The sequence below is a fragment of the Oncorhynchus keta genome, chromosome 28 (assembly GCF_023373465.1).
Source record: "Oncorhynchus keta strain PuntledgeMale-10-30-2019 chromosome 28, Oket_V2, whole genome shotgun sequence".
In the NCBI taxonomy this organism is placed as follows: Eukaryota; Metazoa; Chordata; class Actinopteri; order Salmoniformes; family Salmonidae; genus Oncorhynchus; species Oncorhynchus keta.
The window spans coordinates 41,514,629-41,535,558 of NC_068448.1; the positions used below are offsets into that span (position 1 = coordinate 41,514,629).

The following is a 20,930-nucleotide window of genomic DNA, read 5'->3' on the forward strand; positions in this document are numbered from 1 at the left end:
CCCTGCGTTTGGCCAAACACTCTATTTCTCAGATTTCTATAATTAACTTCATCAGCCCTCATACAGAAATGTATTCGCTTACGTTACCCACTGACTACGTCAGAGAACAACACGGAGGCGGGGAATCCTCAGCACACACACACCCAATAATGCTTTTCTCTAACACCCATAATGTGTATAATAAACTTGGTATATTATGTGATGTGCTTTTCAATTTTATACAGGCTGAATCGAAATGAAAGCGTCCTTCTATTTTAGATTCCTCGTACGGGAGCACCAATAATGTGTCTTTGGCTATGCCGGATTAAGTGATATGACATGCTATTCTATAAAATCCTTTCTCCTTAATTAATATTACCTGATTGAGCTAATCATGTAAATGTAATTAACTAGAGAGTCGGTGCACCAAGAAATAATATTTATAGAGCTGTTATCTTCCGAATAAACTCTTAAAGACCGAGTAATATTTTACATCAGTAGCAATTGTCACCTTAATTCAGTCTCATCTGAAAGTTATAAATTATTGGTTATCTTCACTAATTCTGGCTAACAAGTTGAATCAGCATTACAAAATTGGGTTTAATTATTTATTTACTAAATACCTAACTAATCACACAGAATTAGATATACAAAGAATGAATCATACCTTGATTACAAATTACGTCTGAAAGGAAAACAACCCGAGCGGGAAAAACGGATATGACAGCTGGTTACACAAAAGAAAAGGGTCTGGGTTTGAGTGAAAGAGCGAGAAGACTGAGGGACAAAGAGAGAAGCAGTGCTGTCATAAATACAGTATCTTATGCATTCTAAATTACCGCCCATTTGGAAAAGGAAAATGCAATAACTATTTACTCTGAGCTGCGCTTCGATAGGTTGGTGGTAGATGGAAGGCTGTGTTGCCAAACCGAGTCCTTTGTCCTTTGAAGAATGTCTCTGGCGGTCAATTGGATACGTTGTAGTAATGTCGTTGTGTGGTAGATGTGATACTCTGTCTGTTCTTTCCTAGACCACGTTTGCAGCTGCTGTTGCTAACTCAACGGCTCTGTAGTGAATAAGAGTTCAAAGTTCATACCATTCGCAACCAAAGCTCATGCTGAGGTTGGCTTAGTTCTGTAGTTGACATGTTAGTCCTTTTAACGCAGAGGCTGCAGACCTCACGTACTTGGAACAGGAGGTTACATTTTCGTCAAGGCTTTATGTAGTGGAGCGAGAAGGGCGTGTTTGAAAAGTTTTATAACCCATGTCTCTTCACAGTGATAAACCTAATCCCAGGCCAACGTCATGACACTAGCTTTTTAGCTTCCCACATGTCCATGTGAAATAATCTGATTTATAATAAACAATTATGCCTTGGCTACCCTACAATATTGTAACCTACAACAGTATACCATTTTGATATGCTGCTTGAATGCATTCACTCCCATATCGGCTAAAAAATAGAATGTAATAATTTTAGCTCATGTAGCAAAAGCACATGGCTAACACTTGTTTTTACCTTTTTAAAGTAGACTGGAATCGCATAGTTTTAGTTGTATTTATTTGTACCAAAGAAAACAAGTGATAGACAACAATACAGACAAAATAATGATTTAAAAAACAATGCAGATGTGGTTGGAAGTCCAAGGGCTTATATGAAAACCACACCACAAAAAAAATATATTCAATACATAAACATAAATTAAAACCGATAACAAAACCTAAGTATAAATTAATTGATCAGTAATCACACAAAAAAATATATATTTGTTTTGTTTAAATGTGTGTGAGTCTTCGCTTGACGTTATTGAGGGATGATGTTATGTGAAGATAATTGTATAGATGTATTATCAGTATTAACCAGGAAGAATCCATTGAAGGGTTAGGTGAACTTTCTGGGAGGTGCATAACTGGCGTACATTGTCATAAATAGACAAGATTTTGAGTTTCTTAAACAAAGGTATAAATGGAGCCAGGTAATTAGAGGGGGTGTCTAGTCTTGCAATGTATTTATGTATGAGTAATTATGTGTAGGTATGAGGCATAATTATGTGTAGATATGGGTAAATGAAGCTATATTATAGAGTTAGGAAGCAAGCCTGATGAACCAAACCATTAATCTTTCTGATCATATCAACAGATTTCATCCCTTTGCTGCAGACAAATTGAATATGATCTTTCCATGAATACTTTTAATCAATTAAAACTCAGAGCAATCTAGTGGATGTAGCGCGTTCCTTTTCATTCCCACCAATTGAGATTCTGGCTCTTTTTTTTTTAAACAATATTTTTTTATTCTTACTAGTGAATACCATAAAGTTCTATTTGTTTTTTAGCATTTAAAGATCATTTGTTTTTCTGGAACTATTCAGAAAATGTGGCCATGTCTGAGTTGGCTTCATTAATTTGTGAATCAAAATTCTTCTGTGATAAAATCAAAATGGTATCATCAGCAAAGAGAATGGGAAGTACGATAGACACAGCAGCAAGGTCATTGATATAGAATAGGAATAATAAAGGTCCAATTGTTATACCCTGTGGCAGGCCACAAGATGTCTTGGCCCTGGTAGATCTGTATCATAAACATAACTATATAGCCAATTATACAGTTTGAAGTTTACATACACTTAGGTTGGAGTCATTAAACTCGTTTTTCAACCACTCCACAAATGTCTTGTTAACCAGCTATAATTTTGGCAAGTCGTTTAGGACATCTACTTTGTGCATGACACAAGTCATTTTTCCAATATTTGTTTGCAGACAGATTATTTAACTTATAATTCACTGTATCGAAATTCCAGTGGGTCAGAAGTTTACATACACTAAATTGACTGTGCCTTTTAAACAGCTTGGAAAGTGGATTAAATGGGATTAAATGTCAGGAATTGTGGAAAAACTGAGTTTAAATGTATTTGGTTAAGGTGTATGTAAACTTCCAACTTCAACTGGATATATGTAATATAAATAGCTTTGTTTTCAAGGAGAAAAAAATAAGAGGAGATGAGTGAGAATAAATGTTTCAGTTAATCTGGTCATATTAGAGGTAATAGTGTATATATTGTGGTAGAGGCATTTTAGTTCAACGTCTTAACTGTGTCGGGAGTCAAATCATAAAGGTTAAAGCTAAATGTAATTGTGTTTACTTAAGTGTAGTCATTGTTCGTTCAGTGGGATGATCGTTAACTGCAGAGGACCTCATTTTCATAAAGGTCTTTTGAAGTTTATCAAGGCTTTGTTTTTTTTGTTTTTTTTTAAACCAAAAATGGTTCCCAAATGGTTGTCCAGATTTTAAGAGAAGAAACAACAACCGGATTAGAAGTCAATTTGGATGCAGTAATGGGTCTAGTGGAGCTAACAAGGGAAGTGAGAAAGGAAAGGACCAAAAGCTTCTAGCTGGCACCTGTCTGTCCCAGGGGTATGAAGCCAAAATGTGACTTTCTGAATGTTAGCAGCCCAGTAACAGAATATGAAATTAGGTAAAGCTGAACCACCTTCAGAGTGGTTTATTTGAAGCATTTTAACATTTTTATTCTGGAAGGTAGATATCAGCTGCTTCAGAGATTTGAAAAAGTTTTTTATTTAAAATTTGAGAGGAGCAATACTGAGTTGAAAACGATGTAGGCAGGCCTACGAACTACAAGGAGCCTCCTTATTTTGTGACGGAAAAATGACAGTCATGTACTGCGATGAGGTTCAATTTTATTTATTTATTTTACCTTTATTTAACTAGGCAAGTCAGTTAAGAACAAATTCTTATTTACAATGACGGCCTAGCGGCCTAGTGGGTTAACTGCCTGTTCAGGGGCAGAACGACAGATTTGTACCTTGTCAGCTCGGGGATTTGAACCTTCCAGTTACTAGTCCAACGCTCTAACCACTAGGCTACCCTGCCGCTCAGCAATACATAGTCTGCCGAGCCTCTAACCAGAGGGCAGTGGTTCATGACATTGCAGATAGAAATGACCTGCCTTTTCAACCTGGGTTAGATTGAGAAACTGATTTACTTTTGGAAAATTCAACCAAAAAGTCATATTAATGCAATGTGATTACAATTATCTGCCCTGTCGTTTTGGCAAATTTCATTTGAAACTGAACCGTTATTAAACCGTGATACTGTCAGTAGCAGTGAGGCCCTTAGGCCTAGTCATGCTAACACCAGCCTCTCTACCCACAGCTCGCTGTGTAGTCACGCGTCACCCAGGCTACCGTACACCCTCCTCTCCTTCCAAACCTGCTACTCTGTAAAGTGGCACTGAGTCCTCCTTAACCTTTCCCCAGGGCCTTTTTTTAACTCTCTGTCTCACTGTTTCCTGTTGTTGTTTGTAAGGCGAGTGACGGTGAGTCACCACATAGTAAGCAGCGCTCCTCCAAGCAGAGGACCCGGGTGAAGAAGAGGAGGTACGAAGACGACAGTTCTGACGAGGAGACGGTGCCCAGCAGACGTAGTGGCGGTGGTGATGGCATGGCAATGCGACATAAGGACGGTGGCCCTGCCTCATCCTCCTCCTCCCGTTACTCAGGAGACGGGGGATGCACGACGGGCTTCTCGCCCGCCAAGCGCCGCCGCATGACCACCCGCAACCAGCCCGACCTCACCTACTGCGAGTGAGTCTGAACTTAGAGCAGTTATCTCCTCACTGTTAGTCGTTAATGGACCACGAGCTTCCATTTACTGACTTCGGATCACTTCTTGTTACACTGGTTTCTGTTGGACCACTTCTAACGTGTGTGTGTGTGTGTGTGTGTAGAATCATCCTTATGGAGATGGAGTCTCACGCTGACGCCTGGCCCTTCCTGGAGCCAGTCAACCCCCGCATGGTGCCTGGCTACCGACGCATCATCAAGAACCCCATGGACTTCCTCACCATGAGGGAGAGGCTGCTACAGGGAGGGTAGAGGGCACTACTTCACTCTCTGTCTGTGTCCGTCTACAACATGACCCACAATTCCTTTTAAGGAGGCCGGTTTCTCTCGTTTCCCATCATGTCACTGAAAACCTGTCACCTTTTTCTATTTGACCTGTCTTTCTCCCCTCTCCCCTGCTCCCAGGTACTGCAGCTGTGAGGAGTTTGCAGCGGACGCCCATCTGGTGTTCAACAACTGCGAGCAGTTCAACGAGGACACGTCCGAGGTGGGCATGGCTGGACACTCCATGAAGCGCTTCTTCGAGAACCGCTGGGCGGAGTTCTACGAGAGCAAGGACAAATAGGAGCGCTGGGGGTGGGGCCAAGGACAGTGCCCTAACCCCATTGCCTGACGCTTATGCTCTCCATTACTACTAAGACTGTCTGGGCTGGAGTCTCCTCCAGCCCTGTATAGATATGTATAGATTTGGTTATTTGTCTGTCGTTCTTGTTTTTCCTTTTCAAAAACTCTACTCTGTTGGGTTGAAATTCTCTGGATGACAGAGAGGGGGATGTTTGAGCTCTCCACCTCTCTTCCCTCCCGCCCTCCCATTGCACCCTCACTTCTGCACCTGACCACCTGCTTGGAATTCTGCTGTCGTCACGTTCTCTCCTAAGCCTCACCCCTCGTCTCATAACAATGCCACGATATTGGTCCATCCCTTGCTCTGAGGGGTTGGGGGGGGGGGATCTGAGGCCCTGAGTTGATAGGTTCTCAAATTTTACCCTGTGTCATGGTCCCGGTCAGGAGGTCTGCCAGACCAATGCGACTGCTTCGCTTCAGACCGAACATGCTCTGACTTCGTTTCGACCACAAGTGGATGAAAACCCTACGGTTCGCTCTAAACTCAAACACTTTGGGATTGGATCCTCTCTTAACTGTTCAATGGAAATGTAATGTGTGGTCTTATGCCTAGAAGCAATTTTTCTCAATATATTTTTATTATATATTCTATATATATATATATACATATATATATAAAGAGTACAATAGCTGGGATTATTTAATAGCAATAGCTTGTAGTGAATATGTACAGACTCCTTAGTTGAGATGTTTAGCCGATTTATGAAAAGGCCAGTAAAAACAAAGTGGACAGGATTGTTTTTTTCTCTCTAAAGACTGTCACATCACACGTAACCAACCCCTAACTCACACACACACCCACACACCTACAGACACACATACACACGACTAACCTGCTGCTGTGTGAAGGACACTGGTTTCAGAAACTGGAGGCTTTTTTTTTTTTTTTTACGTTTTGTGTTTTCACTGCTTCGTAATCACAACGAAGACCGGTAGTCACAGCAATGGGAATTTTCAGGTGAGGTGTGCCCATAGACTGTGTGAATAGGACTAATAAGGCGCTACCGCCATTTTGAACCTCTGTTTAAAACACTGTTCGCTTTGTGTTGCAGCTTACCATATTGGTCAAATTGTGCGGAAAACTAGCAAGCTGCTGAAATATTATCGGTTGACTGTTCTGTAGCGATGTGTCATGTTTTGACCGACATCCTTTCGTTTGAAGAATTGTTTTGATATTATGGAAAAATGTCACTCAATGTTTCCTAGTGATAAAAAGATATATATATATATATATATATATCTGCATTCTAAGTTTAAAGGATCTGAACAGGTATTTGGGAAACACTGAAAATGTTCAATCGTCAATTTGATACTAACGTAGAAACATAGGCCTGTGCTTCTAAAACAAGAAATCATAACACCCCCAAAAAAAACAAGAAAGTACAGTGGAATAACAGGAAATGAGCGTTGAGAGGTTTTTGTGTGTAGGTTTCTGCAGCTTGGTAGTAGAGAACAGGCATAGCTTGTGTGTTAGGAGAAACTTTTTGTTCTTGACTCGTGCTGAAAAAAGGCTTCTATACAAATATGTGCACATTTAGCTAACCCCACGTTCTTATTATGAATACGTTTTTTTCTCTGTTGAAAAGGGGCCACTGCGCTCCATAGCTTGGCGTGGTTGGTGGGTTATGGGAAAGGTAGGAAGGCGACAGGGCGACACTCCACAATCCAGGTTTTTATTTAAAGCTTCGTACACTGAACTGAAACCAGTCGATAGGAAATGCATTGTTGTGTTCCTTGCTACGCAAAAGGGACATTCTTTTTTCTATATTTAAAAAGAAAAGACATGAAAATAAAAGCAAATGTGGTGTTAAGTGAATTTTTAATAATGTACAGTTTTTGTGACTTTAAATTTGTTCCTTTCTATATTTTTAGGACCAATCTATCATTTTTAAGAGGACGTATTACGAGAACATGTTGTATCGAGGTGATGTAACACGTGTGCATCTGTAGAATGTACTGTGAGTTGAATAAAAAACATCTAGTTGAGAGACGACACTCCAAATGTCCCTGGGTCCTCATTTCACTCCTGTTTTGTGTTTTATTAAATCACAGTAGCAGTCTCGTACAGTAGCCTCCGCTTGAATGGAGGTCTAAGAGTGGCGCGGTGCACACTCGCAGACAACCCTATGTACACCTCAGTACCCTGGTGAGCCCTGTCTGGAGCACATGCTGCAGGGAAGGCCCTCCAGTCGGCGCCAGCTGGACTTCCTCTTCTTAAATGGGACCGAGGGGGGAAGAGGTCTCATTTACACCTTTCACACAGAAACCAAAATGGGTGAGTGTGCTGATCGTTTAGAAGTTGGTGCTATGGAAGAGGGAGATAACGGCGTTAACCCTTCAAATACTTTCTTCTGACACTATCCATGCACTCTCTATTCTGGGATTGATGGATGGTCTCTATCTCCCTTGTATCCCTTAGCTGGCACTTTTCCAGGGGTTATAGTAGCAACCAGTTAGAGGTGTGTGTGTGTGTGTGTGTGTGCGCATGGTTGTGTCAGTGTCAGCACTCTGGGTGGAGGGGACTGAAAACTCCCCAGCCAGCGGGTTCCACTGCTCGACCCCACCCATCCTGTCCCACACAAGGGGGCTTAACTCCACAAAAGGAGCATAACAACGCCCATGGAGGGGGGTAATCCACCCCATAATGGGCACGCTACCTACCCCCCCCCCCGCCCAACCAGTTCATTCTGGACCGGGTCTTGTCCGAGTGGGCCCCCGAGTGGGCCCCTGATGCCTAGGGGGCTTCTCTTGGCCATTGACCTCGTCCGGTCCCCTCTTGTCCCCCAAACACCACTCTATCAGCCAGGTCCCCACCACTCCACTGGGTTGAGGTGTTATGTAATCATCTTGACATTTTTTTTTAAGCCTGATCTGTTGGATTAATCAGTTCTAATCAAAACTATCACACAGCCTGTCGCACAACACGTCACAACTTGAGACTCATGGACGTGCAATTTGGCTCATATCTTGACTTTATTGCAAGGATAATGTCTGTAAAATGGTTATCAAATACCTCAAAAAAATTAAATACATTGGGAGTGTTAACACAGCAACTCTGTTTTTTTTAGGGTGGATCTTCACAGGGGTATTTGTTTCCTATCAAAGATGATGAGAAAAAGCATCCATTGAGCCAGCATCACAATAGGCGCCATGGCAACTGCATCATGAAAGAGACTGTCTCCATGGCGATTCGAATGGTACCTCACAAGTAGGTTGATGAAAGAGAGAAAAAGGAGGAGGGGCTGGAGGAGATGCCATGGTGCGTGGGAGATGAACAGTTACATATTAGATCATTGAAGATAAACTTTAGATTAGATAGAAACCTTTGGCCCTTTTTAATCCCGGTAAAGTGTTCAGTTCTTTTCCGTGTGGAAGGATCATGACGTCAAGGTCAACCTTTTTACTGTCCTTCAGACAACCCTGCGCTCATCCCGCTGTCACTGCAGCCTCCATCTTTTTCTCTGCCTCTGTTTCTCTATGCCAACACGATAACATTGCTACAGCTATCAATCATTCAAAAAAGTATTGATTACAATATATGGTATCGGTTGACCTTGTGGTTGGATCCAGTCAAGCTGTACCCATACACAGTTGCTGATCAGTCCATCCCATAATGTGGACGCTGTAATTGTGTTTGATAATGATTTGGCCTGTTCATGATATGGCTCCTCTAGCTCTCGCCGTCTCTCCTCAGTAATGGGCCTCTCCTCAGTGTCATTGATATGAAAATGAGTCCGAGGAGCTATGATGTGTGCCAGGTGCTCAGGACACTCCAGCTGAGCTCAGCCCAGGAGGAGAAGCCCTCGCTTGGGAAACATAGCCTCATACTGGGGGAGGGGGAATGGTGACCAAACGCACTTGGACTATCACTCCACCTAATTCATAACACACAGGTAGGAGAGGGAGGGGGTCAGTAAAAGGAGGGGTGAGAGAGGAGGGTGACAGAGTCCTCTTGTGTTGTGGTTGGGCCACTCAGACGCTCCTCTAGGGTAAGGCCAGTCACACAGACGAAACGCACGAACAGAAGGCGAGACAGACAGACTGAGAAAAGGATCCTGCAAATCGACAGGACAGAAGCACAGAAACGGACAGAGAGAAAAACAAGACACATAATTACACACTCAAGCTGTTAAACATGACACTGCGTGAGGTGAGTTTTAAAAAAACATTTTTTTTTCGTTCCTACACAGCATAGAAAGGCTTTATCGAACATTCATAAATAAAGTTTCCATGAGCCCAATGTAGATGCTTACTTTTCCTTTATCTTACTGACGATTTACAATGACAGCCTTGTGAGTGTGGCTGTGTGTGTGTATTTAAAAAAAAAAAAAAATGCTTGGTTTTACCACCGGTTGGCAAGAAGTGATTGGACATTAATTAGTCAAGTTATTTTAATAACATGAGCCTTTGATCAACGTGGCAGTAAGGCCTCTTCAGACATTGATAATGATCAATCCACAGGTTAGTTCCACAACTTCATAACTTGCTAGGCCATTTGATTTGGATTGTGTCCACATTTACCATAATCTAATGATAAGTGTTCAGGATAAGCCGGAATGGAAGTATCAGAGTGGCATGGGTTGGTTAGCATGCTAATAAAACTCATATTTGTATATTCAAGACACTGGGTTTGATATGCTATTTACAATGGTAGGTTAATGCTATATCCTCCTGAGACCCGGAGAAAAAAAAGGTTTGGGATTTGTATGTTTTTGTGTGGGTATAGTGCTTTAAAAAAACATAGTTGCAGCATCCGGGTATCCACTACAGAGGACATTTCCTCTTATTTAGCTCTTATTTAATGTGAACAAATTATTACACAGTCCTGACAACTCACTTAACTATTCCTGATATATTTACTTTGAATATCAAACTCACAAAAATGAACATGAATAATTCCATACAAAATCATCAATGCTGAAACTTTCAGATGACGTTTGTGAGTGAATTGAAAATGTTCAATTGCTTTCATGAGCTTTTTCTCTCTCTCACTGCCCTGAATTTAAGACACTGGTTTAGCTGTCTTGGAATTAAGAACATGTCCAATATCAACATGTCCTTTTATTTTGAAGAATCTCGTTTCTTCTTGACTTCCTGCCTAAGAACATTTCCAATAACCTTTTGAAGGAATAGCAACTTTGCTTAACTTTCTTCTTTAAGTCTATAGTTAAGGATAAAATGGCATTTAAGAAGAAAAGTCTTCTTAAAAACGTTTTGTGAGTCCGGCCCCAGGAAGATAAAGTTGTCAAGGTCACACCCCCACATATGTGATATGATTGTATGGCCTCAGAGATATGCACAAAGAACTGATGTCCACTAGAGAGTACAAAAATGAATAGCTTTGTCTCAGGAGGATTAAAACATGTGCCTCTGTTCCCTCTCCCTGAGGAGTTGCGTAGTCGTGAGTTCTGGCGTGCCATGCTGGCCGAGCTGCTGGGTTCCCTGGTGTTTGTGAGTGCTGTTCTGGGGGCCTCTGTGCCGGGCCCTGGAGAGGCCTCCACGGGGCCCCTCTACCCAGCCCTGGCTGCAGGCATGGTGGCTGTTGCCCTGGGACACTGTTTTGGAGAGATCAGTGGAGCACAGGTGAACCTGCCTTTCTGGACTTATGGTTGTGTCTGTATGCATGTGGTATGTCTCTAACCTTTTTCCACAGAATGACTGTAAATTGATCACTATGATTGATTGTCAATTTGAACTCTATGCCTCTCTATCATGGTGCAGGTGAACCCAGCAGTTACCCTGTCTCTGTTGGCCACGCGGAAGCTGGACCTGGTGAGGGCTCTGGTGTACATGGGAGCCCAGTGTCTGGGGGCCTCCCTGGGGGCCGGGGCTCTCTACTTCGCCCTGCCCCTCAAAACCACCGCAGACTGCTTCGTCAGCAGGGTCAGTCTGTGTGAAAGGAGCGAGGGGGGGTCTAAATCTAATCATAGACCTGTACTATTACTCTTATAGATTTTTTGTTCCATTTGGAACTCTGCCCCCCTCCAATTCTAGGTTCCTCTCGAGGTGAACGCGGCCCAGGCTCTAGGGATGGAGCTTCTGTCAACGTTCCAGCTGGTCTTCACTGTGTTCTCCGTGGAGGACCACCGTCGGAGGGAGTACACAGAACCAGGGAACCTGGCCATCGGCTTCTCTCTCAGCGCAGGCGTGCTCATCGGGGTCAGAACTGTTCACGTCTGATTCCTCTTATCTCTAATTTAGTTTAATTGTTTAGCTCATTAGTGTTGTTTTGTGTCGTTTAGTTTAGTGCAGTTTAGTTCAATTTACTTTACTTACTTTACTGTACTATGTTTTCATCATTGGGTATGTGTGTGTGTTGTGGTCCTCTTAGGGTCGGTTCTCTGGAGGCAGTATGAACCCGGCACGTTCCCTGGGTCCAGCCATCATCACTGGCTTCTGGGAAAACCACTGGGTAAAACACCTTGAACTGCATACCGAACAAATTCTCTTGCTCTCTCTCTTACACTCTCTCTCTCTCTCTCTCTCTTGCTCTCTCTCTCTTACACTCTCTCTCTCTCTCTTGCTCTCTCTCGCTCTCTCTCTCTCTCTCTCTCTCTCCCTCCCTCTCTTGCTCTCCCCCTCTGTCTCCATCAGTCCTAACCAATCTCCCCCAGGTGTACTGGATTGGACCGGTGCTGGGTGCAGTGCTGGCCGGGGTGTCCCATGAGTTCTTCTTTGCCCCCAGTGCATCGAGGCAGAAGCTGGTTGCGTGTCTGACCTGTAAGGACATAGAGATGGTGGAGGCAACCAGCGTATCCCGGTCCTCCCTGTCCACCGTCACCCAAACCGCCATGAGGGCTAAGCAGGTCAACAAACAGGAGCAAAACTAGAAAGGGACACATCATGCTACACAACAATATATAGTGGGGTCTGAAATGATTGACACCCTTGATAAAGATGAGCAATAATGACTGTATACAATAAATTATTCAAATAATGAGCTAAATTGACTTCAGAACGTTTTCATACCCCTTGACTTATTACACATTTTACAGACTGAATTAAAAATGGATTCAATAGATGTTTTTCTTACCTATCTACATACAATACACCATAATGACAAAGTGAAAACCTGTTTTTAGATTTTTTTGGGGGCTAATTTATTGAAAACGAAATACAGAAATGTCTTATTTAAATAAGTATTCACACCTCTTTGCTATTGACACTCCAAATTGAGCTCAGGTGAATTAAATTTCCTTTTGATCATCCTTGAGATGTTGCTACAACTTGACTGGAGTCCAACTGTGGTCAATTCAATTGTTTGGACATGGTTTAGAAAGAAACACACCTGTCTATATAAGGTCCCACAGATGGCAGTGCATTTCAGAGCAGAAAAGTCCAAGGAACTGCCAGTAGATCACCGAGATAGAATTGTGACGAGGCGTATATTTGTGGAAGGGTATAAAACCATTTCTATAGTGTTGAAAGTTTCCAATAGCACAGTGGTCTCCATCGTTGGGAAATTGAAAAAATATGGAACTACCTAGACTCTGACTAGAGCTGGCCGTCTGACCGAAATGAGCAACCGGGCAAGAAGGACCTTGGTCAGGGTGGTGACCAAGAACCCAATGACCACTCTGACAGAACTACAGAGTTCCTTGGCTGAGATGGGAGAAGTCTCTACAGCCCTTCATCAAGTTTGACTTCACGGGAGAGTGGCCAGACAGAAGCTGCTCCTGACAAAAAGGTAAATGACAGCACACAAAAAAGTTTGCGAAAAGGCAAAAGAATCTGTCGTCTCAAGAGACAATGTTACTCTTTGGCCTGAATGCAAAGCGCTGTGTCCGGTGAGAACCAAGCACAGCTCATCACCCTTCTAACACCATCCCTACCGTGAAGCATGGTGGTGGCAGCATCATGCTACGGGGATGCCTTTCAGCGGCATGGACTGGGGAGACTGGTAAGGATAGTGGGAGAACAATGAATGAAGCCAAATACAGCCAAATCCTTAATGAGAACTTGCTTCAAGAGTGCAAACGACCTTAGACTGGGGCAACGCTGGAATGGCTTCAGAACAAGAATGTTGAAAGTCCTTGAGTTGCCCGGCCAAAGCCTAGACTTGAATCTTATTGAAAATCTGTGGAAATCTGTTCACCGCCACTCCCCTTCCAATTGAACAAAGCTTGAAAAAAAATAATGGGTGAAAATCCACAAATTGAGATGTGCAGAGCTGATACCAACATACCCAAGCTGTAATCGCCGCCAAAGGTGCTTCTACAAAGTATTGACTCAGGGGTGTGGATAGTTATGTAAATGAGATATTTCTGTATTTAATTTTCAATACATTTGCAAAAAATGTGTAAAAACACGTGTTTTACTCTGTCGTTATGGAGCGTTGTGTGCAGATCGTTTAGAAAAATATAGATTTAATCCATTTTTAATTCAGATTCTCACACAACAACATGTGGAATACGTCCAGGGGTATGAATACTTTCTGAGGTACACATTAAAAAAAGGGAAAATTATATTATTTTATACTAACACAATTGCACAGAGAAAGCGATTTAGTTTAGCAAGTAATATGGTTTTCCCTTTAAAAAGGTAGGGGTAAAAGTTATTGACTCCTCTAAAGACTCTTAGAAATGAAGTACTCAAAAGTTTTGTATTTTGTCCCGTATTCCTACCACGCAATGATTACATCAAGCGTGTGACTTTACAAACTTGCTGGATGCATTTGCATTTTGTTTTGGTTGTGTTTAAGATTATTTGTGTCCTATAGAAATTCATGGTAAATAATGTTTTGTGTCGTTTTGGAGTCACTTTTAGTGTAAATAAGAAGAGAATATGTTTCCATTCACTTCTACATTAATGTGGATGCTACCATGATCATGGATAATCCTGAATGAATTGTGAATAATGATGAGTGATAAAGTTACATAGGGTCAAAGATCATACCCCCAAGACACGCTAACCTCTCACCTTTACCGATAACAGGGAATGTTAGCATTCCTTGTGAGGTATGATCTTTGACCCTATGTAACTATCACTCATCATTATTCTACAATTCACCAGAAAGACAAGGCACTCTGGGAAATATGCAAATAACACTTTACACTAAGCAGTGTATTAATTTAACACTGAAAAGTGTGGACCTGTATAGACAGTGGACCAGTGTTTCATTTAACACTGGATAATTTTCTGTGTACATTAGCATAAGATAAATGCGAAATTATAAACTGGGTGGTTCGAGCCCTGAATGCTGATTGGCTGACAGTTGTGGTATATCAGACAAACATTTATTTTTACGTTGGTAACCAGTTTATAATAGCAATGAGGCACCTTGTGGGTTTGTGGTATATGGCCAATATACCACGGCCAAGGACTGTATCCAGGCACTCCACGTTGCGTTGTGCTTATCAACAACAGTGGTATAATGGCCATATACCACACACCCCCCCGGCCTTATTGCTTAAATACATATAATATAAATATACATATAATGATGAAGACAACACAGTTATAGTTTCTAATTACATATGAATGTGTAGCCTTCACACTTAGCCAGAACATGTCAAATTGTACATACATTATATATATATTACACAATTTGATCAATATTCAGTGTTATCAGTGATGTTATTCTAATTTACGAAGAAATGTGATGTATAACCCAACAACCACTCAAAGAAATGTCCGCTTTGTAACACAGAATCCTTTTATTTTAGCATTACTCACCCTGTCGTCTGTGACTGCTTTGAAATGCTAAAGAGGCTCGCTAACATAGGCTAACATAGGCCACCATCTCTGTCCTCTCTTCCTACGGCTCTCTCATCTCAAAGCTCTTGTTATTCTGCTATTCATTGTCAAATCAGTCCTCAGACAAGAGCCCTCTAATGGCCCAGGTCTAAACAGGTTGTGGGATCAGCTTTTCACAGACGCGCTGCCTACCCCCTTCTTCAAGATTCTGGGGGTTTGTAATTAGCAATTGTAGGCGGAAAACATTTTGGGGAGATGATGTACCTTTTTGAATGTGTTTAGGTTTTTTGCTACCTGAATTGCTATGGAGGTCTCGTTGCAAATGGTCAACTTTTTGAATTGTTTTTGTTAACTGTATAAAGCTATGGATGTTTAAGAATTAAAAGCTGGGCAATCGTTATTGAAACCATAATGATATTTCCTTGCACACACACAAGAGTTGCGCAAGCACACAGACACTCTCACTCAAAATGTGTGCCAGCAGACATCGTCTAACATGCACACTTCATACGAATGCACCTTCAGTTTCTAACACACACGGATCTGCTTTCTAATCTACAGTACATACACATACACTCTCACTCGCCATAACAAACAATAGGAAATAACTGCCTCGTGCCGCCAGCATTTTGCATTGTGTGTGTTTTTAGAGAGTTGAAATGCTGAGCTCAACGTTCTCCATTTAAAGCCCACTCTGCCCAGTGATGCCTCTGGACTGGTCAGCTCGATGCTCCAGTGTTGGAGCCCAATAACCCCTGTTTTCCCCTGTCCCCCGCTCCTGTCCTGTCCTGCCCTGTCCCTCCCCATTCAGGGATTTTTCAGGGCTTTGGCTGCTAGCGGGCCACCCTGCCTCTCCCCCCTCCTGCCTGGCACACACCCTCATACACAATACAAACCTCTGCCTAATCAATTCTCCACTGAACATCCCAGCACCTCCTAGAGAGAGGGAGAGCGAGGAAGAGCGAGCGAGTGAGAGAGAGAGAGAGAAAACAGCTACATCTGTCTAAAATGTACCTGACTGTTTTGGAAGGGCTGATATTTATAGTTTCCACTAATTTAGTTTGCTTTTTAAACGTATTTGTTTTCCAACCACTTTGCAGCAGTAGTCAACGCTTCTATGTTCATATGCATACCTCTGTCCTGTGCTCTGGGTGTCAATGTCAAGTTCATTGCCTCTAAGAAGTACCCTATCATTGTACATTATACGCAGACATTTAAGGTCCCAATGTCGTGCTCCCAACCCCAATGTTAAGCTCATAGCCCCGAAGTATTTCTTATAACTACTAACGTATGGTTATTACCTCTGTTAACAACGCCGTTTGGATTTGAGGTCAGTGATTTAAATGCACTGCTTTGTGTGAGTGCATTCACCACCACACAGTAGATGTTATAGACCAGACTGAAATACAGACACGACTGATCATGTCGACTATTCATTTGTTTTCCCTTCCCCTTCTGTGCACAACACGCGTTTCCTGGCATCTTATCAGTTATGAATGATGGCGATGAACACATTTCTAACATCCAAGCAGCTCTGCTGTTCACATGCGGCGTACATGCTCGATGCTAAGACAACGGTTACACAAGGTCAGGCATTTCAGTCTACATGTTAATTCCGCACACTGTTGGCATTAGGCTCTACCGCCCCCCCCCCATGGATCACTGTATTATCTGTGTGTGTGTGTGTGTCCGTTCTCCGCCATCAGCACTAGTCCCCATGGTTATCATGGTTATAACATGTCAACAGATGATGTACTGTACCACTATGCCAACTAGACAAACTCCCCTCATCACTTCTGTGGGGTTGATGTCCATAACTAGTTCTTATACTCACCCAGTCACTTGCTCTCTCTTGATTCCCTCCTCCCTCATGTCGCTCTCACTATTTTGTCTTCCTCTCTTACTCTCTCACCCCCCTCCCTTCTCTCCTCACAATCATCCTCTCCCCTGATACTCCCCCTCTCTTCCCGCTCTGTCTATTGTGGGGGGCGACAGCGGGGTTAAGTTTGTTTGATTTCAGGCCGTCCTGTATGTCCCCCCCCCCCGCCCCTGGCCCAGAGGGGGGGATTATGGCGTCACTCGGGGCCCCTGGGGGGGTGTTATAAAGCCCCCGGCGGGCCCTCTCCCCTCCGTCAGAGAGGCTAAAACGTCCACAGGACACTCCGTCTATCCCTGTCTCTATTCTAGAACCACTCCTCTAGCATCAATGCACACCTCTTGACAACTATTCTGAGACACACTCTCCCCCCACACACACACACACACACACCCATATGTCTCTACGACAGGCGGCTAGTGGAGGCAAGCAAAGCTGAGTTGATGTTTGACTGCCTGCGCGCCAACTCCAGATCGCTCGTAGATCAGAAACAGATCTGTCGGTGGATTCCTCTGTCGACTTTTTAAACTGTTTGTCTTCCAACTGATTGGCTCAGTGAGACAACGTTTAGGTCAGCCCAGCTAGCTGACTGCCAAAGGGAAATCACTTCTTTTTTTTTTTTTGCATCTGAAACAGTGCAAAAAAGATCACTTAGACTTTTAAAAGGTACAAGCTTTTTCCAGATTCACCCCAACAACTTTTTTCCCAAGAACATTTTCCGTTCCGAGGAGCGTCCAGTGAACGGCCAGCATGTGGGAGTTCCGGTCCATGGCGTTTTGGCGGGCGGTCTTCGCTGAGTTCTTCGGTACCATGTTCTTTGTGTTTTTCGGCATAGGCGCTGCGCTGCGCTGGACCACTGGGCCTCACCACATCCTGCACGTAGCTCTGTGCTTCGGCTTGGCGGCTGCCACCATCATCCAGTCCATCGGCCACATCAGCGGCGGCCACATTAACCCAGCCGTCACCTTCGCCTATCTGGTAGGCTCCCAGATGTCCCTGTTCCGCGCTTTTTTCTACTGGGCTGCCCAATTTCTGGGGGCCGTGGCCGGGGCCGCCGTGCTCTATGGGGTCACCCCAAAAAACATGAGGGGCAACATGGCTCTCAACATGGTAAGACACCACTCACCCACATCTTAAAAAGCACTGGGCCTATTCCCTTTATTCCCTTCATGGTGCACTGCAAAATACCTGCACTATATAGGGAATAGGGTGCCATTTTGGACCCTTGTCAGCTCAAATAAGCAAAAAAATATGACATATACATATCTCAACAACAGTCAAAAATGTTGATATGGTTTGATAATTGTTTGGTTTCGGTACGGTAGGCTTCTTGAATGTAATTGGGGATTTAGAAAGGGTAGAGATGAACAGGGATTAGGGAATCATCACGGAACCTTCTGGTAACTACAGTTGCTACTGTACAATGAGGCTATAGCGGTGAGGCCACTGAAAGCATTGTTTTAAAAAAAAGTGTTTTAAACCGTTTGGGTTGATTTGTGTTACATCTTTGATTGAGTCATTCCTGACATGTCCTGTTTACAAACCAATATATACTTTATTAGAAAGAGGACAGACTTATTTTACAAAATGACTTGTCCACAAAGGACCTCAAGTCTGATGCATATTTTTCTCCTCTGGCCATCTACAGCTGCAGCCTGGCATCAGCCTGGGCATGGGCACCACAGTGGAGGTGTTTCTGACCATGCAGCTGGTGATTTGTATCTTTGCCGTGACGGATGAGAGGAGGAACGGACGCATGGGCTCTGCTGCCCTGTCCATCGGCTTCGCTGTCACAGTCGGACACCTCATGGGGGTGAGCAACACACACAGACACACACACTCATAAACACACACACACACACACACACGGATAGGGGAACACACACGTGATCACCAAAAGGTACTCATAGTGGAATACACACACAAAAAACGGCATTGTGTACAACAGAACCGCGTATTTCATTCTGAGCGCCCGGTTGTCCTTCTCTGCTGTAGATGTACTACACTGGTGCTGGAATGAACCCTGCTAGATCTTTCGCCCCTGCTGTGCTCTTCAGGAACTTTGTCAACCACTGGGTGAGAAACGCACAGTAATACACCATAATGCAGCATCTGAAATATTTGTATAATAGATCAAATCATCCACCATGTCAATGGTGGATTCTATGGTCTTATAGTATTTAAGAGTATAGTTAATACCAAAACTACATCAGCGACAACAATACAAGTCGCTCGTGCCACATCTTCATGCTAACCTTGTGTGTTGTGTTGTGTCAGGTGTACTGGGTGGGCCCCATGATAGGAGGTGCTATGGGCGCTCTTCTGTACGATTTCATGCTGTTTCCACGCATGCGCGGTCTTTCTGAGCGCCTGGCCACACTGAAGGGCAGCCGACCCCCCGAGACGGAGACCCAGCAGGACGCCCGCGGGGAGCCCATCGAGCTCAAGACACAAGCCCTATAAGCCTGTCCCTATCTGGGGACGGGGATGAGGGACAGGCCCTGTGTCGACCAACCCCCGTGCTACCCCCAACTCGTCAACACACACACACTCACACACACAGACTCACTAACTAACACACAGACACACACACTCACATTGAGACACACTGACTAAACATGCAGATTCAGACGTGTATTTATACACAAACTGTACACACACATACACAGACAGACAGGTTCACAACCTTCAACCTCAATATGCAACGAGACTTCTCTCCCTCCAACCTCACTCTGTGTACTGAATTGGACATTGTGTTTGATAGAGGCGAACAGGGAGGGCCTGCTCCAACAGTCCCACTAACCCCCCTCCACCTCCTCCTCCTCAGCCGCACCAGGTCTTCCCTTCACACATCCACATAGACACAAGGACCAGACCTGTCACAACAGAAGCATGTGGGTGAGGTGTAGGTGGGCACCCACTGGGCACAGACGTCAATTCCCACCTTGGTTCCACGTGATTTCATTGAAATGCCGTGGAAACAACATTGATTCAACCAGTGTCTGCCCAGTGGGGATGTAGGTATGGGTGGGGTAAGAGGTAAGGGCATGGGTGGGCTTTGGGCAGGTAAGGGTATAGGATAGAGGGTAGGGGTGTAGATGGGGTAAAGGGGTTGGGGTGAGGATAGAGGGGCAACAGGTTTTTAGTCGGATAGGGTTGTGTTAGATCAGTGAAGATGGGCATGCTTTTTCCTTATGCATCTGAATTATCGCTCTCAATTTTTTTCCAGTTGTTTTCTGCACTTCAGACACCAAGACGTGGATGTATGATACCATTCGATTTTTACCAGGGTTTCATTTTTCAAATCACTTCAATTTATCTCTGTGTGCGTGCGCGTGTGTGTGTGTGTGTGCGCGCGGGTGTGTGCGTGCGTGTGAGTGTGGGTGCTTCTCCAGTATGTGTGTGCGTGTGTGCGTGCGTGCGTGAGTGTGGGTGCTTCTACAGTATGTGCGTGTGTGTGTGTGCGTGCGTGCGCGAGTGTGGGTGCTTCTACAGTATGTGTGTGTGAGAGTGTGTGAGTGAGAGTGAGTGCGTGTGTGTGTGCCTGTTTGTGCGTGAGTGTTTTTGCCAGTGAGTGTGTGTCCGTATGTGAATTCGTGTTTAATCGAGTTCGCAGAAACAGTACTTTTCATTTTGTTTTCTTTTCATGACCACTTTCCTGTTTGTATCATGATTATCTTTCATTATGTTATCAATTTTTAAGACATATAACTTATCCTCCCCTCACTGTGGTATTTGCTATGATATTCATTTTTACACAAACCATCTGCTTTTTTGTTCAGAAAAAAAAAAAATAATTTTAAAGGAAATGTTGTATCCCAAACCGGACTGATTCCTTTCACTACAGAATGGCTGCGTAAGCTTTTCATGAAGTCTCATTTTATGATTTGATCTTTAATGTCAGCATAAGGCAGTTTAAACCATATTTAAATGAAAATAAACCAAAAAAACTTGATACAAAATGTGTGTCATCGTGTTTTGTTAACTCCATTATACCAGTATGGCATTTAATGCCCTGTGTTGCGTTGGCTTGCAGTAAGTGGGAATGACCACAAGATGATGCTCCCCACATGTTTCTGGCTCCCCTTCCCCCCCAATTTGAGAATGTTGA

General features: G+C 43.5%; 3 protein-coding genes across 7 annotated transcripts in view; all 3 read left to right on the forward strand.

The window, feature by feature from the left end:
- LOC118361373 (bromodomain adjacent to zinc finger domain protein 2A-like) overlaps window positions 1-7,242 on the forward strand; it is a 41,241-nt gene extending 33,999 nt beyond the window's left edge. For all 4 annotated transcript variants that reach the window (XM_035741247.2, XM_035741250.2, XM_035741249.2 and 1 more), the window contains 3 exons: window positions 4,307-4,584; window positions 4,728-4,871; window positions 5,029-7,242. In XM_035741247.2, coding sequence (XP_035597140.1) covers window positions 4,307-4,584; window positions 4,728-4,871; window positions 5,029-5,188 — 582 coding nt within the window. In that variant the 3' untranslated portion in view covers window positions 5,189-7,242. The remainder of the gene's footprint in view (window positions 1-4,306; window positions 4,585-4,727; window positions 4,872-5,028) is intronic.
- A 142-nt stretch (window positions 7,243-7,384) lies between these two features.
- On the forward strand, window positions 7,385-13,402 carry LOC118361375 (aquaporin-4). 2 transcript variants are annotated; one of them, XM_035741252.2, is made up of 7 exons: window positions 7,385-7,522; window positions 8,316-9,397; window positions 10,636-10,830; window positions 10,969-11,130; window positions 11,242-11,406; window positions 11,579-11,659; window positions 11,862-13,402. In XM_035741252.2, the coding sequence occupies exons 2-7, from the start codon at window positions 9,383-9,385 to the stop codon at window positions 12,075-12,077; spliced, it is 834 nt and encodes a 277-aa protein (XP_035597145.1). In that variant the 5' UTR covers window positions 7,385-7,522; window positions 8,316-9,382; the 3' UTR covers window positions 12,078-13,402. The 2 variants fall into 2 exon arrangements, with proteins under 2 accessions (XP_035597145.1, XP_035597144.1); XM_035741251.2 differs by having other exon boundaries at window positions 8,316-10,830.
- Window positions 13,403-17,083: 3,681 nt separating this feature from the next.
- LOC118360442 (lens fiber major intrinsic protein-like) lies at window positions 17,084-19,630 on the forward strand. Its single transcript, XM_035739695.2, has 4 exons — window positions 17,084-17,929; window positions 18,468-18,632; window positions 18,815-18,895; window positions 19,097-19,630. Exons 1-4 carry the CDS (start codon window positions 17,570-17,572, stop codon window positions 19,280-19,282), a joined length of 792 nt encoding a protein of 263 aa, XP_035595588.1. The 5' UTR covers window positions 17,084-17,569; the 3' UTR covers window positions 19,283-19,630.
- Window positions 19,631-20,930: the final 1,300 nt, after the last annotated feature.

What these genes read in the sequence shown, in the direction of transcription:
- LOC118361375 (XM_035741251.2), top strand. Translation starts at nt 10,579, where the DNA reads ATGAATAGCTTTGTCTCAGGAGGATTAAAACATGTGCCTCTGTTCCCT. An exon ending in GCGCAGGCGTGCTCATCGGG is followed by an intron (nt 11,407 to 11,578) that starts GTCAGAACTGTT and finishes TGGTCCTCTTAG; the next exon opens with GGTCGGTTCTCTGGAGGCAG. An exon ending in GCTTCTGGGAAAACCACTGG is followed by an intron (nt 11,660 to 11,861) that starts GTAAAACACCTT and finishes AATCTCCCCCAG; the next exon opens with GTGTACTGGATTGGACCGGT.
- LOC118360442 (XM_035739695.2), top strand. Translation starts at nt 17,570, where the DNA reads ATGTGGGAGTTCCGGTCCATGGCGTTTTGGCGGGCGGTCTTCGCTGAG. An exon ending in GCAACATGGCTCTCAACATG is followed by an intron (nt 17,930 to 18,467) that starts GTAAGACACCAC and finishes GGCCATCTACAG; the next exon opens with CTGCAGCCTGGCATCAGCCT. An exon ending in CAGTCGGACACCTCATGGGG is followed by an intron (nt 18,633 to 18,814) that starts GTGAGCAACACA and finishes TCTCTGCTGTAG; the next exon opens with ATGTACTACACTGGTGCTGG.